General features: G+C 35.8%; 2 protein-coding genes across 2 annotated transcripts; both read right to left on the bottom strand.

Moving 5' to 3' along the window:
- Positions 1-2,543: 2,543 nt before the first annotated feature.
- On the bottom strand, positions 2,544-3,611 carry LOC119674285. The gene has a single exon (XM_038085417.1). It carries the CDS (start codon positions 3,609-3,611, stop codon positions 2,544-2,546), a length of 1,068 nt encoding a protein of 355 aa, XP_037941345.1.
- A 3,681-nt stretch (positions 3,612-7,292) lies between these two features.
- On the bottom strand, positions 7,293-8,207 carry LOC119674284. Its single transcript, XM_038085416.1, has one exon. It carries the CDS (start codon positions 8,205-8,207, stop codon positions 7,293-7,295), a length of 915 nt encoding a protein of 304 aa, XP_037941344.1.
- Positions 8,208-16,959: the final 8,752 nt, after the last annotated feature.

The following is a 16,959-nucleotide window of genomic DNA, read 5'->3' as shown; positions in this document are numbered from 1 at the left end:
ATGCGAGGTTGAAGACCCCACTTCTTACCAATAGCTTTCTGACATAGAAGAAGCGCAACATTGGCTTTTCTTGCACGCCCTAGAGTGTTTTTCTTCCAAGTGAGTTTCCTGTCGAAAACTATACCTAAAAATTTGGCTTCCTCCTTCACATGTATCACAGAACCTCGTAGAGAGGGTGGAGAAAGATTCGGGACCGTATGTTTTCTTGTGAAAACTACGATTTCAGTTTTATTGGGATTCACCCCAAGGCCACATTTTTGTGTCCAATTGTTTAGGATATTAAGACCATTTTGTAGAATATCCCTAAGAGTGGTAGTATATTTTCCGGTGACTGTTATCGCAATATCATCCGCATATGCAATAGTTTCGCATCCCTCCGCCTTCAGTTGTATTAGCAGTTCATTCACCACTATGTTCCAAAGGAGAGGGAAGAGTACTCCTCCTTGGGGGGTACCTCTATTTACCCTTCTGCGTGCCGTTGATGAGCCCATCGTTGCTTCAATGAGTCTGCCAGTTAGCAGCTGATTTATAAAGCCAATGAGCGCATCAGCAACACCCAGACGCGAGATCGCGCTTACTATTGCACTCGGGAGTATATTGTTAAAGGCCCCTTCAATATCTACAAAAGCAACCATACAAAATTCTTTGAGTTTTATGGATTTTTCTATTCTGTAAGTGAGGGAGTGGAGAGCTGTCTCTGTAGATTTTCCCTTAGTGTAGGCATGCTGTGAGGGGGACCACTGGTTGGGGCTTACAGCACGCCTTACTTCTACGTCTATTATTCTTTCAAGAGCCTTCAACATGAACGAGGAGAGGCTTATAGGACGGAGTTCATTGGGGTTATGGTGCGAGGTTTTTCCTGTTTTGGGTATAAAAACTACTCTAACCTCCCTCCATTTAATCGGGACATAGTTAAATAAGAAACAGTGTCTAAAAATTGCCAAAAGGCGGTTGTGTATTAACTCCCACGAATTCTGGAGCTCAATTGGATGAATACCATCCGGTCCTGGTGATTTGTAGGGTTTAAAACTAAAAATAGCCCATTTCACGATCTGCAGGTTAACCTTAATGGAGTTAACCGGTGAGAGATTAAGGCACTCTGAGGATGAAGCTACCGAAGTAGAAGATCCCGGAAAGTGAGTATCTAGTAGTAATTGTAAAGATTCGCTACTATTATTGCACCATGTCCCGTCAGATTTTTTGAGTAACTCTGGGACAGATGGATTTTTGGATAAGATTTTACGCAGTCTAGAGGTTTCAGAATTGCTATTTATTTCTTGACAGTACGATTGCCAAGTGTCTCTCTTGGACCTACGTAAATTTTTCTTATATTCTTGCAGAGAGGTTTTGTAATTCAGCCAATCACTCTCATTATTATATAGTTTTGCTCTGTTGAAGAGTCTCCTACACTCCTTTCGTAAAAGACCTAGATGCTTATTCCACCAAGGTGGGTTACATTTCCTACTAGGTTGTGTGAGGGGACAAGCATAACTGAAAGCTTCGTTGAGCACTGAGGTGAGATCTTGCACTTGATTGTCTAGATCCAAAGTGTTCCCAGGGGGATCGGAGGAAGTGGTTAAAAGCAGCTCACTTAGAGCTGCATTATAATTCGTCCAGTTTGTGTTTTTAACATTTCTAAACGTTTTTTGATTGTAGATGTTCGATTCATCTAAGGTTAAGGTGAATTCTAGAATCATATGGTCTGAGAACAAGTGTTGAGTGGACACTTTCCAGTTCTTGACCGATTCGTGAAGCCTAGCAGTAGCAAGAGTGACATCTAACACTTCCTGCCTGTTTTTTGTAATAAAAGTTGGCATATTGCCATCATTGCAGATGAACAGATTGTTACTAAATATAAAATCAAAAAGTAACTCACCTCTTTCATTAGTATTTGAGCTGCCCCAAACCTCATGATGAGCGTTGGCATCGCAACCTATTAGAAGCTCTACCCCGAGTCTCCTGGCGCTGCTTGTTAGCTGTATCAGGTCATTCGATGGTAGTGTGGCATGGTCATGTGCCAGATAAGCAGATACTGCCCATATTTGGCCCCAGGAGCCCTCGACACTTACTGCGGTTTGATCACCATCACTATATTGCGAAAGTAAGAGAGCATTAAATTTTTTATTAACCACTATGCAGGACCTAGGCTTACCCTTATTTATCGCATAAAATAGGTTGTAGTTATTAGCCCTGATTCCGCATATAAGATCCTTATAAATCCATGGTTCTTGTATCAGGACCATATCAGCCTCGTTGTTGCTGAGGCGTTGCAGTAGACTGGCGGATGCAGCCTTGCTATGATGCAGGTTAATTTGCTGTACCCGCATCTTCAGTTTGTGTGGATCCATTTTTCTCCACCACAGTGACATCAAGAGCACTATCCTCCTCAGAGTCATTACTCATTAGGAGTTCCTCTTCATCGAAAAGATAGCGCATGCCTATGCTCTCCTCTGATGTAATTGAGTGAGCTGGCGAAGGAGCAGACACTGAAATGTCCATGCACACAGGTGAGTCTTCAGATGGAATAACCGGACTCACTTCGGTCATGGAAGCAGGCTTAATATTGCCCACTTCGATAAGGGATCAGCAGTGTGTTGAGAAATTGCCGCTGATTCCCGTACATCAGACGAGGATTGCTCCTCATCTTTTTTGTAGACCCTCATAGTTATGGGGAAAAAACCGTAATTTAAAACGCCACCAGATCGCGCCAAAATGGCCAGAGAGGCTTTGTCGATCACAAAACTGACCGACCTAAACTTGCCTTTGGCTTCTTCCAGCTTAGTGACCTTCCACGTGGACGTATTTAGATCAGGGTTTCCCACCCGAACTAGCTCCAGAATCCGCTGAGGGTCGGATGGTTCGGCTGGAATCCAGGAACGCGCCCTAGGTCGGCCAGGAATTTGTTCCTTGGCAACGACTTTAAGCTTTGCGCTTGGCCAGACCTCACCCATTCTGGAGATGGCAATGCGAAAGAGATCAACAGAACGCTGATCAACGCAGGCGACTAGTTTCACATGGCCCTGAAACCATCCACCGTCGCGACATTTGGGAATTGTACCTGGAAATTCCTTAAGAACTTCGACGTACAAGTCAAGGAGCTTTCGCTTAATTTGATCCCATTTTTCAGGATTGATAGTGCCATCTGGATCATTTTCATCAATGACCGCCATTATGATGGAGCCCTTCAGCGTGTCGCTAAAGGACTTAGTAGTGGTGGCGTTGCCACGAAATTTTGCCTTTTTGGCATCTGGCTTCGAAGCTGACTCATCTAATGAGCGCTGGCGCTTCGGTACAGGTTCCTTTTTGACTTCCTTAGAAGTATCAAGGACCCGTTTGGCCCAGGCTAATCTAGCCTTAAGAGACTCGGACGTAACCGAGACATTGCCATATCTCTCGAGCAGCCTAGTCGCCGCTCGCCGTTCTTTATAAATTCTCCTGGATGGAGAGCCCGACCATGCAGAGGGGCCAGAACGCGTGGAGATTCCTGGTTTGTTAGGAGGTACCCTGTTATTACCGCTAGAAGTTGCGGTAGGTACCTTGGAACTAGCCGTTCCAGAAGAGCTTGGTTTAACCGAGCTTGATTTTTGTAAATTTTTATTATTTTGGTTCATATTTTAAACCCACGAGTTGCGGAGAAAGGAAAGTCGATCCAGGCAGAGATCCGCTATACCCGGACAAGGCTAAGTTACAACCGGAGGGCGCCAGATATCCGGAGGTCTCCGTTTAGAGACACACTAACGTAGTGCCATTCATCTCATCGGCACGGGTCGAATAACACCGGAGATTACGGGTTTTATCGAGTTTTCCTCTCTAGATCCATAGTGTTCTGTTGAGTCAATGAAGTTATCAACTACAAACAGGTTCACCTCGAGAAGGGTGTGATAAAGTACCACGCACCATGGCCTTGGTAAGGCATAGGCTGATGTTTTGCGCATGACCATACCCTGTTCATTGAGAACACGAACCCTTCTAACCTGAAACTCTGTGATAATTCCTTTTCAAATTGACTGTAGGTCTGCAATTAGATATAAATAGCTGTATGCTGTTTGAGCAACTTAGTGTGAAATAGTTTTTGTCTGATGACAATGAAGTTACTTCTGTCCACACCTTAAATTTCATATAAGTTCATAAATACATACTACAATGAATTTTTTTTAATATAAAGATAGCATTGTAAAGATTAATCACAAAATCTTTAATAACTGATAGTATTGTACACAAACATTGCTAACTCTATTGGTCTTATAATTAAAAACCTTCTAAAGGAACAAACTACATAGTTTTTGATAATGATTATCCATCGCTAGAGTTTAACACTACATTACTGTTAACATACGTATTAGTAGAATGTGATGATAAATGCCCCTATTGGAATTCAACCGATTTCCGCTGGTGTGAATAATGTTCTCTCCTTGAGAAAGAGCGACGCCTATTTAATACATTTCCTGCTCTTTGGGAACCCGCACTTGCTTGGAAAACTCCTCATCGAATGAAAGTAATGAATACAATCATTCTGCTTGCGTATCTTCTGATTTCAACTACAACCACCACAATAATAGAGGTCAACCTCTATAGATCAATACAGCTTCAAAACAGATATGTTAACATATATGATTTTTATACAAAATTGTTTTGGGGATTATTTTTAAATAGAGGGTTATTGTTATAGGGTTTTTTTTAAAGCATCTACATCATTTAAAAAACTTATAACATGAAACATGCTGAATCATGCCACTTCATGGAAACGTGTTATGATCTACAAAGATATATATAAATTGTCATGATATATAAACAAACCAGCAGGGTAAAAAGAATCGAAATCAAGAAAAAAACTGAAGTTTTCCCTGAAGATGACTATCGAAGATAGTCGAAATATCGGAAGAATAAATAATAAATTAGTGTCTTTTTTATTTCTATTTAAATTTGACCAATTAGCCCGATGACAAATTATTATAATATTATTATTATTTCCATTTTTCCATATTCATTGATTGGTGAGTCATAAATACGTTATATTAAAAATAATTTGATAATGCATTGAAGATTATACCATGAATGTCATTGATCAATCTTAATGTTAATTGCATCTGAATACATATGATATATTCTAGGTAGTAGAAATAGAAATACAGTCTATTCTGGTTCAATTGATAATATATACCTAAAATTTATCAATACGAAAAACGGCTTATATACCATATGGTACCAGTATATCACAAAGAAGTTCATAGGTTCATTCAAATAGAGCGCGTTTAAAATATTAATGTGGCGACAAATTAACATTAATGAATGAAAAGATCTTTCATTTTCCGAAACTTTTTCAACAAAAAAAAAAAAAAAAAAACTAGATACGCAGTATTATGATATATAATTTATTTACATTATTTTGTTGTCTATTGTTAGCCCACTTACTGTATAATTCCCAAAACAATATATATTAAGAGAATTGAGATAAACAAATCCAGAAAAATGTTTTTGCTAAATTGCAGAATAACTATTTTTTATAATTAAACTAATTAAAAAGTTGCAAAAATTTCACACTTAATTATCATAAATAAACAATTTTCCCTTCAAGAAGTCACATCTCTAAAAGCCCACAAATTACCTGACAGCAGCGCAATAAAAGTTTTTATTACAAGACTACAGACAACTCCTTTTGCGTTCTGCGCAAAATTTTCATGCAGCGCTTGGAAAACTTACCACTCTCTTTAGTTTCAGTAAGAAATCTTGAAAGCACTTACTGAAGTTAAAACATCAAACAAAACAATAAACTGCGGTGGCCCAGCCAGAACGTCTAGGCTGGTACCATCAACACCGATGCCACAGTAAAATATTTTCCTACTTCACGTACATAACTCAATACATTTTCCACTTTTCGCAGCATATGAGAGTTACCAGTTAAACGCATCCTACACAATACTCAGCTCTCATCAGTTCATTAGATGAATATTTCGCCAACTACATATTTAGGCAGTAAAGTCTTCACAATTTACTATATGTGCTTTGGATATTGTATATGTGATACTCGTATATATTTTTCTTTTCGCTGGCCTCCTTTCATTTTTTATAATGATATCGAATAGGGGAGTAAGGCACATCTTCGGTTGAAAGGATATAATCGCGAAAGAAACGACGGTAAAAAAAAGAGAATCTCTTTCTCACAAATATTTAATTTTTGATATAAGGATTGTATCAGAATATAATTTTCAGAATCTTTTATGTGGAACTTATAAAAAATGATATGTTCTTGTTCAATGGATTCAAGTATCATAATATGGGTTTTAATACTTTTCAACATCAGAAAAACACAATATTTAGAAACACATTATCACTGCATATTGAAAAATTATTAATTTAGATAAATATGAGTTCGAATTAATTCTGTTGAAATTTCAATTCAAAACTCTCAGGTAGTTTAATGACATCTATTAACCAATAACTAAATAGGGTATCAAAACTTTTGCATAGAATATACCAAGATTTAGTAGACACGCTAGATGGCGTGTGAAACGTTCATTTATGAATTCACATTTATAATTTTGTTTATGCTTTATTTATTTAATAAATTTATTTACAGAACAGAACATTCTTTTCGCTTCAAGTCTCGAACAGCTGACTTTGAACAGTGTTGTCGTTCGGTATTTTTATAAAAGAGTGTTGTAGGTCGCTACACATTCTCGAATTGGTGTGACAGAGACATCTAAGTTCCTTTTTGTTAATTTTATTTAAGCGGAATTTTTCTTTTTCACCTTGGCTGTTCTAATTATGAGTAGTAAGAGTATAATTTCAAGTTTCTTAAATGGATTCCCTTCCTAATAGTCGGATAATCTAAAAAACAGATAAAATATAAATTAAATGTGAATTAATTATCAAATAAAATTTTACATCATTAAATGTATAAAAAAATATTAAACCTATATTTTTATATATAGTAAATTAGAATACTAATAAATTAAATGATTTCTAGTAACAATTTGGCTGGGCGTAAGAAAGTTACGGTTGGTTGATTGGTTGTATGGCAGGTCAGCACACACAGACAACTTTCCATGTACCTCATATAGCAATTTTTCATCGTTTTGCTAGCACATTTCTTGCAAAAACTCCTAAGACAGAAGAACATAGATTAAATCCATCCCGTCGAATTTAGATAATTTAATAGCTCTTTAATTTTTACCGATGAACGGTCAGATAAGCTGCCAAAGAAATACTTTTCTAGAAACCTATTTCTTCTGATAGTAGATTATTCAAGTGATCACGGACATTATTGAGTAAAAATGCTTTAGACTCTAACTCTAAGATCGCGCCAAAATGGCCAGGGAGGCTTTGTCGATCACAAAACTGACCGACCTAAACTTGCCTTTGGCTTCTTCCAGCTTAGTGACCTTCCACGTGGACGTATTTAGATCAGGGTTTCCCACCCGAACTAGCTCCAGAATCCGCTGAGGGTCGGATGGTTCGGCTGGAATCCAGGAACGCGCCCTAGGTCGGCCAGGAATTTGTTCCTTGGCAACGACTTTAAGCTTTGCGCTTGGCCAGACCTCACCCATTCTGGAGATGGCAATGCGAAAGAGATCAACAGAACGCTGATCAACGCAGGCGACTAGTTTCACATGGCCCTGAAACCATCCACCGTCGCGACATTTGGGAATTGTACCTGGAAATTCCTTAAGAACTTCGACGTACAAGTCAAGGAGCTTTCGCTTAATTTGATCCCATTTTTCAGGATTGATAGTGCCATCTGGATCATTTTCATCAATGACCGCCATTATGATGGAGCCCTTCAGCGTGTCGCTAAAGGACTTAGTAGTGGTGGCGTTGCCACGAAATTTTGCCTTTTTGGCATCTGGCTTCGAAGCTGACTCATCTAATGAGCGCTGGCGCTTCGGTACAGGTTCCTTTTTGACTTCCTTAGAAGTATCAAGGATCCGTTTGGCCCAGGCTAATCTAGCCTTAAGAGACTCGGACGTTACCGAGACATTGCCATATCTCTCGAGCAGCCTAGTCGCCGCTCGCCGTTCTTTATAAATTCTCCTGGATGGAGAGCCCGACCATGCAGAGGGGCCAGAACGCGTGGAGATTCCTGGTTTGTTAGGAGGTACCCTGTAATTTCCGCTAGAAGTTGCGGTAGGTACCTTGGAACTAGCCGTTCCAGAAGAGCTTGGTTTAACCGAGCTTGATTTTTGTAAATTTTTATTATTTTGGTTCATATTTTAAACCCACGAGTTGCGGAGAAAAGAAAATCGATCTGGGCAGAGATCCGCTATACCCGGACAAGGCTAAGTTACAACCGGAGGGCGCCAGATATCCGGAGGTCTCCGTTTAGAGACACACTAACGTAGTGCCATTCATCTCATCGGCACGGGTCGAATAACACCGGAGATTACGGGTTTTATCGAGTTTTCCTCTCTAGATCCATAGTGTTCTGTTGAGTCAATGAAGTTATCAACTACAAACAGGTTCACCTCGAGAAGGGTGTGATAAAGTACCACGCACCATGGCCTTGGTAAGGCATAGGCTGATGTTTTGCGCATGACCATACCCTGTTCATTGAGAACACGAACCCTTCTAACCTGAAACTCTGTGATAATTCCTTTTCAAATTGACTGTAGGTCTGCAATTAGATATAAATAGCTGTATGCTGTTTGAGCAACTTAGTGTGAAATAGTTTTTGTCTGATGACAATGAAGTTACTTCTGTCCACACCTTAAATTTCATATAAGTTCATAAATACATACTACAATGAATTTTTTTTAATATAAAGATAGCATTGTAAAGATTAATCACAAAATCTTTAATAACTGATAGTATTGTACACAAACATTGCTAACTCTATTGGTCTTATAATTAAAAACCTTCTAAAGGAACAAACTACATAGTTTTTGATAATGATTATCCATCGCTAGAGTTTAACACTACATTACTGTTAACATACGTATTAGTAGAATGTGATGATAAATGCCCCTATTGGAATTCAACCGATTTCCGCTGGTGTGAATAATGTTCTCTCCTTGAGAAAGAGCGACGCCTATTTAATACATTTCCTGCTCTTTGGGAACCCGCACTTGCTTGGAAAACTCCTCATCGAATGAAAGTAATGAATACAATCATTCTGCTTGCGTATCTTCTGATTTCAACTACAACCACCACAATAATAGAGGTCAACCTCTATAGATCAATACAGCTTCAAAACAGATATGTTAACATATATGATTTTTATACAAAATTGTTTTGGGGATTATTTTTAAATAGAGGGTTATTGTTATAGGGTTTTTTTTAAAGCATCTACATCATTTAAAAAACTTATAACATGAAACATGCTGAATCATGCCACTTCATGGAAACGTGTTATGATCTACAAAGATATATATAAATTGTCATGATATATAAACAAACCAGCAGGGTAAAAAGAATCGAAATCAAGAAAAAAACTGAAGTTTTCCCTGAAGATGACTATCGAAGATAGTCGAAATATCGGAAGAATAAATAATAAATTAGTGTCTTTTTTATTTCTATTTAAATTTGACCAATTAGCCCGATGACAAATTATTATAATATTATTATTATTTCCATTTTTCCATATTCATTGATTGGTGAGTCATAAATACGTTATATTAAAAATAATTTGATAATGCATTGAAGATTATACCATGAATGTCATTGATCAATCTTAATGTTAATTGCATCTGAATACATATGATATATTCTAGGTAGTAGAAATAGAAATACAGTCTATTCTGGTTCAATTGATAATATATACCTAAAATTTATCAATACGAAAAACGGCTTATATACCATATGGTACCAGTATATCACAAAGAAGTTCATAGGTTCATTCAAATAGAGCGCGTTTAAAATATTAATGTGGCGACAAATTAACATTAATGAATGAAAAGATCTTTCATTTTCCGAAACTTTTTCAACAAAAAAAAAAAAAAAAAAACTAGATACGCAGTATTATGATATATAATTTATTTACATTATTTTGTTGTCTATTGTTAGCCCACTTACTGTATAATTCCCAAAACAATATATATTAAGAGAATTGAGATAAACAAATCCAGAAAAATGTTTTTGCTAAATTGCAGAATAACTATTTTTTATAATTAAACTAATTAAAAAGTTGCAAAAATTTCACACTTAATTATCATAAATAAACAATTTTCCCTTCAAGAAGTCACATCTCTAAAAGCCCACAAATTACCTGACAGCAGCGCAATAAAAGTTTTTATTACAAGACTACAGACAACTCCTTTTGCGTTCTGCGCAAAATTTTCATGCAGCGCTTGGAAAACTTACCACTCTCTTTAGTTTCAGTAAGAAATCTTGAAAGCACTTACTGAAGTTAAAACATCAAACAAAACAATAAACTGCGGTGGCCCAGCCAGAACGTCTAGGCTGGTACCATCAACACCGATGCCACAGTAAAATATTTTCCTACTTCACGTACATAACTCAATACATTTTCCACTTTTCGCAGCATATGAGAGTTACCAGTTAAACGCATCCTACACAATACTCAGCTCTCATCAGTTCATTAGATGAATATTTCGCCAACTACATATTTAGGCAGTAAAGTCTTCACAATTTACTATATGTGCTTTGGATATTGTATATGTGATACTCGTATATATTTTTCTTTTCGCTGGCCTCCTTTCATTTTTTATAATGATATCGAATAGGGGAGTAAGGCACATCTTCGGTTGAAAGGATATAATCGCGAAAGAAACGACGGTAAAAAAAAGAGAATCTCTTTCTCACAAATATTTAATTTTTGATATAAGGATTGTATCAGAATATAATTTTCAGAATCTTTTATGTGGAACTTATAAAAAATGATATGTTCTTGTTCAATGGATTCAAGTATCATAATATGGGTTTTAATACTTTTCAACATCAGAAAAACACAATATTTAGAAACACATTATCACTGCATATTGAAAAATTATTAATTTAGATAAATATGAGTTCGAATTAATTCTGTTGAAATTTCAATTCAAAACTCTCAGGTAGTTTAATGACATCTATTAACCAATAACTAAATAGGGTATCAAAACTTTTGCATAGAATATACCAAGATTTAGTAGACACGCTAGATGGCGTGTGAAACGTTCATTTATGAATTCACATTTATAATTTTGTTTATGCTTTATTTATTTAATAAATTTATTTACAGAACAGAACATTCTTTTCGCTTCAAGTCTCGAACAGCTGACTTTGAACAGTGTTGTCGTTCGGTATTTTTATAAAAGAGTGTTGTAGGTCGCTACACATTCTCGAATTGGTGTGACAGAGACATCTAAGTTCCTTTTTGTTAATTTTATTTAAGCGGAATTTTTCTTTTTCACCTTGGCTGTTCTAATTATGAGTAGTAAGAGTATAATTTCAAGTTTCTTAAATGGATTCCCTTCCTAATAGTCGGATAATCTAAAAAACAGATAAAATATAAATTAAATGTGAATTAATTATCAAATAAAATTTTACATCATTAAATGTATAAAAAAATATTAAACCTATATTTTTATATATAGTAAATTAGAATACTAATAAATTAAATGATTTCTAGTAACAATTTGGCTGGGCGTAAGAAAGTTACGGTTGGTTGATTGGTTGTATGGCAGGTCAGCACACACAGACAACTTTCCATGTACCTCATATAGCAATTTTTCATCGTTTTGCTAGCACATTTCTTGCAAAAACTCCTAAGACAGAAGAACATAGATTAAATCCATCCCGTCGAATTTAGATAATTTAATAGCTCTTTAATTTTTACCGATGAACGGTCAGATAAGCTGCCAAAGAAATACTTTTCTAGAAACCTATTTCTTCTGATAGTAGATTATTCAAGTGATCACGGACATTATTGAGTAAAAATGCTTTAGACTCTAACTCGCGTTTCATCAGCCGAAGAAGCAGAAGAACTTATGATAGTTTATTTTATGATATGTATATAGTAAGTAGAGTAGCGCACTTATTTGTCGGCATTGCCGTTTTCGAACTTTTAATTGTGAATGTGCCATTTATTTTCTATTGTTTTGTTTTATAAAAATTATGTGCATAAGTGAAAATATATGACAGACGCGGGTCGCAATGCCGCCACATACCTGTGGGTCTGTTATGTGTTTATGTCAAATTTTCCAGTACAATCGTACACCCATACACCCGTGCACGTTTAGAGTGCATATATGTGCATTATGCATAACTTGTCTGGTAATATGGAAGTAGGAGTATGTGATATCGTATGATGTGGTATTGTGCTTGGCGAGTTTTTCGTGTAGTTTATGTATGTATGCCCGCGAAAACAGTGGTTTGTGTGCGGGAGTTTCATGTGTTAAAGACTTTAGTGTACTTAACTTGGTTTGAAGAGCGAATAAAGAAACACAATAAATCAAGAAAGTTTCACGTCTGAGAACACTTTAGCTTCTTCCGAGAACCGTTCACAGAGCCGCACATACACTTATATTTTCAACAACACATTTGAAACAAGTGCAACCATTCTTGAATGCTCTTTCCACAGGATATGCATTAAGGAGCACTTAAATTTGTGTGTTTTTAAATTTTATTTGCATTAAAACATTACATACTTCAGAATTACGTGAGAAGTGCAACACCAGATATTATTTGATTATCATTAATTAAAAGTAATAACATCACAACAATATGGAGGAACTTTTCTTTTATGATTCTCTTCCACCATTCAACAAAATGTAATATTTTTCATCTATTATAGTTAATATACATTTTTTAATCTTCGCATGAAGAGGTTTACAGTCATTAAAGTACCGAAAGTACACATTTGAGAAAACCGGAATATCTATTTAGTTTGAAAAAAGGATTTATTAACACATTAACTAATCATTGAATGTTGGTTACTATCTTTAATTATTATTAAAATTTATATATACAAGCATGAAAGTACTACTAATATATATAGATACAAAAATTCTATCGTTTGTGACTGCTTAAATAGAAATTGTAAATTGATTTCAGGTATTTAATTTGGCGAAAGCACAAGTAAAAATAATGAGAATGAAAATATAAGCGTTTCAGCTATATTAGCATATTGACCCTTGGTATTTGTCCTTATACTTCGTTTATCTAGAGTACAAGATCCGTACAGGGTAATATGTGTTTTAAAGAAATCTATACTTTAAAAATATTTTATTTACTATTTGGCGTATTTATCTTTCAAATAAAGTGCCGAAATTGGTTCAGAATATTCATCAAAGTGTTCATACCGGATTAAGATATGTTACGGTACCTCAAACGTAACACCTTATCCTTTTCGGTACTCGATTCAGTTCTAAACCGAAATTACTTAGTATATATAAAATACCCTTAACTCAAACGTGTAATCTTTTTTATATTTTGCCTGATACAGATCTTAAGGTATAATAAGGTATAATTGTCATAGATTTAAGAAGAAATTATGTACTATTTGAATTATTGAATTATGTACTCTTTGATTACCACCGTATGCCATCAGTTTCTAATTCGAACCATACACAATTATTCGAGACTTGAGTTGCATTATCGTTTACTTATTCCAATCGGAATTAATTATTTCACACTTACATATGTTAGAAAAGTATCGTATATTCTATCCAATATAGATTTTGATATGAGTTGCATTAGAATCGGTTATGGCTTTATGCTCAGAACTTAATCAGCAATAGTGCAATTTTCCCAAAATACACATGACTATTTTGTTTTGGTTTTATTTGCCTCCTCCGGGTAGAAGAGGAAAGCCCAGACACTGACCACGACCCGGTGTCCGGAAAGTGAGTGTCCGACTCGGACGATAAACTCCTGCTCTTTATTCCTAGACACTTTGTCCTTCCCTTGGAACTATGTTAGTATTACTTCAAAGTAGGATCCCTAGTAGTTATTTAAAACTTTCATCGGAGTGACCTGGATTCAAAATGCACATGACCATTTTGTTTGCATGCATCCGGTGAAGAGAAAAATGCCTACTCACTGACCACGTTCCGGTGACAGGGAAAGTGGGTAATCGATTCGCTCGAGCGAACGTCCTTCCCTTCATTCCAAGAGACTTTGTCCTACCCTAGGACTACATTAGTATTATTTTAGCCACTGCTGCTTCAGGTGCCTTACCTAGCACTTCTTCTTGGTGTAATACATCTGATTGTTCCAGCTGCTATCTACTACTGTACTCAGCTGCATTCTACCAGATCTATTTTTTTCAACTTCAGAATTTTTACACCAAAGATTGCTAGACAGTTTGTTTTGTTTTTGAAAAAACACGCATAATATTTAATATAATTATCCGGAAATATTCCGGTTTGCTTTATGAGCAAATTTGCAGTCGGGACAACACATTTTTATGATTCTACATTCGAATGACCACTAATTTTTGGTGAACATTTAAATACTGATTTTGATTATTAAGTACTTTGATTTTCCCTTTAAAATTTTTAATTAAATATTTACTAAATTGTGGCCATAAATGATCGAAAATGAAAACGCCGAATTTAGTCAAATAATTAAACCACAAATCTCCGGTAATGCCGTTTCGAGAGTAAATATTAAATTATGAATTTAATTGTGTAGGGAAAAAGCCCGCATATTAACAACGTTTTTTTCTGTGTCACATTTTAATTGAATAGAAAACATGGAATGCAATCAAACATTCGAGTTTTTAGGCAAATATTAAATTTTATAAAGGATCCTTCGCCAAATTGTTGGATGGACGCCAATAACGAATCGAGCGCCACAGCCAAGTGGAGTGTTAAATGCGCAGTGCGTGGTTAACCATTGCCAAGTTGTACGTTGGCAAGTGCAGCTCCAGTTCAACATCACCACCACTACGTCATAGCAGTGTGCCGAGCTCATTGGATTTAAGGACAAATTTAACTCAATTACGAAACAATTGCGTCTTCAATGCAGATTTGTGTTAAATTTTCATATTTTCATAATTTTGTTGTTTATTTTTTATTGTTCGGTTCGAACTGGTTTTTTCTGGAGCACTACCAAAGCCCGAATGTGTAACAGGAACTGAAGTGCAGGAACAGGAAGTGTGTTTGACACACTACGTCAATGTTTGCGTTTGCTCGTATGTGTAATTTCCTTTTTTAATTTTCGCATAACACACTGAACGGCAAACCCATTCGGTGTTGCCAAAAATTGTTACTAGTCCCCGCAACTGTTTGGGTTTACTGCTCCACTCAACGGCGAAAGCGTCGACATCCTCGACATCCTCGACAGCCTCGACATCGTCGTCATCGCTGTCCCATTTTCAACCGAAAACTGCAGTGGTGCCACAAGTCCGGGTTCGAGTGCGGGCGCGAGCATGGAAAGAATGTGGTAAAATTTCAATTTTACGCTAGTTTGCAAAATTTGATGCTAATTAAATTTACATTTTGCAATTCTTTGCTATTTCGGCTCTAACCACTTTGGATGTCATTAAATATTTTGTGAGCAATTTTCGTGGTATTGAGATTCTTTTGTTCGTCCTTAATGAGCTGCTCAGCCGCAAAATTAGTTTTATCGTACCATTTCCAACTTCAGCGTTTATACACACATTAACTTGAATATTATATAAAGGCTTCATTATAGTTGGATTGACAACGCTTTTTCCCTTTAAAAAATTCAGTGGAAATTTTTCAAGAATTTTTCTATTAAAATAATTGGTTTTCGGTTTAGAAATACTTTTGAAGAGAGCTAGATGACTTAAGCGGTGGCTTCTATTTCACATATTAGTCGTAACGTAAGTGACTTAATTGTATTGAACCAGCAACCGTGAAAGCGATAATCTATTTTCTGATGTTGTTTTCAGTGTTTAATGTTCATTTTGATGCCACGATTTTATGGTTGAGAGATCTATAAAATGTGCTGAAAGTAAACGAGAAAATATATCACGTGTTCTAATAGGTTATTAACAATTAGTCTTTCTAAAATGTTGATAACAACAATGACATTTTAGGTATAGCATTTTATGTTATTACTTTTATTAATTACTTCCTTCCAATCAATTTACAACAAAATAAAATATTCAAATTTTTTATAGCGAAATTTAAAACAAACTTCTAATTATCCAGAATCAAAGGGCCTGCCTGGTTCCCTACAACATTATCTGAATGTTCAGACATATGTGTGCCGAAAATCATTTAAATCTAGTTTCATTTTGGTCACCCAGTTATCAATAAAAAAAAGGGAAAGGTTTTACAATATCTCAAAAGTTAAATCGCATGCACAAAATTCGGTATTTTTTGAATCAGTAGAGATATTGCAATGGAATTTTCTTTATATAGTTTTTTATATGGGTTCTGTTTTGAATGAAGAAAATTAGCTAAATCCTGACATTGAAACAGCTAAGCGCATAAAACTTAGTAGCTTTACTGGCTTAGTCATATGCAAATGGGAGGAAATATTTCGATTATAAAGGTGTTTGATGCGGTACCTACTAGTAGAAAACGTGATGGAGAAAGTCCATATGTTTGAAGGAAGAACCAGCTGACTGACGACTTGAAAACGCTCGGTATAAGCAACTGGCGATAGCAAATCACTGATTGGGCTAGCTGGTGGAGGCTATTGGACGTGGCCACTCACGATTCATTTCTGTAATGGTCAACTAGGTAATTAAGTGAATAACAGGCATATATCATATTCTAAACAACTGCATAACCTTAGCGCGCTTTAGAGATCTAATAAAGCTTTTTAGATTTGAGTTTCGAATCTTGCAAAAAAAAAGGATCGTACTATTTAATATATAGTTGATAGAAGTACCAATAATTGAGTTTGATAAATGAATAAATTCGTACTTAAATGCCTGATTTCCAATAATGAAATTTAGCAAAAACACGACATTTAGCGATGAATACTATCTAAATTGAAGCCACAGTTGCCAATACATGCAACTCTACCTTTTAAATACTATTAGCTGTTTTAGTAATGAGAAAGTCGTTAACCAAGAAAGTCTATGGATATTTATTTTTATATTTA

This window comes from Teleopsis dalmanni, chromosome 2, assembly GCF_002237135.1.
Source record: "Teleopsis dalmanni isolate 2A chromosome 2, ASM223713v2, whole genome shotgun sequence".
NCBI classification, from domain to species: Eukaryota; Metazoa; Arthropoda; class Insecta; order Diptera; family Diopsidae; genus Teleopsis; species Teleopsis dalmanni.
The sequence above is the reverse complement of the archived record's forward strand: the minus strand, read 5'-3'. Positions and strand labels throughout refer to the sequence as shown.

What these genes read in the sequence shown, in the direction of transcription:
- LOC119674285 (XM_038085417.1), bottom strand. Translation starts at nt 3,611, where the DNA reads ATGAACCAAAATAATAAAAATTTACAAAAATCAAGCTCGGTTAAACCA.
- LOC119674284 (XM_038085416.1), bottom strand. Translation starts at nt 8,207, where the DNA reads ATGAACCAAAATAATAAAAATTTACAAAAATCAAGCTCGGTTAAACCA.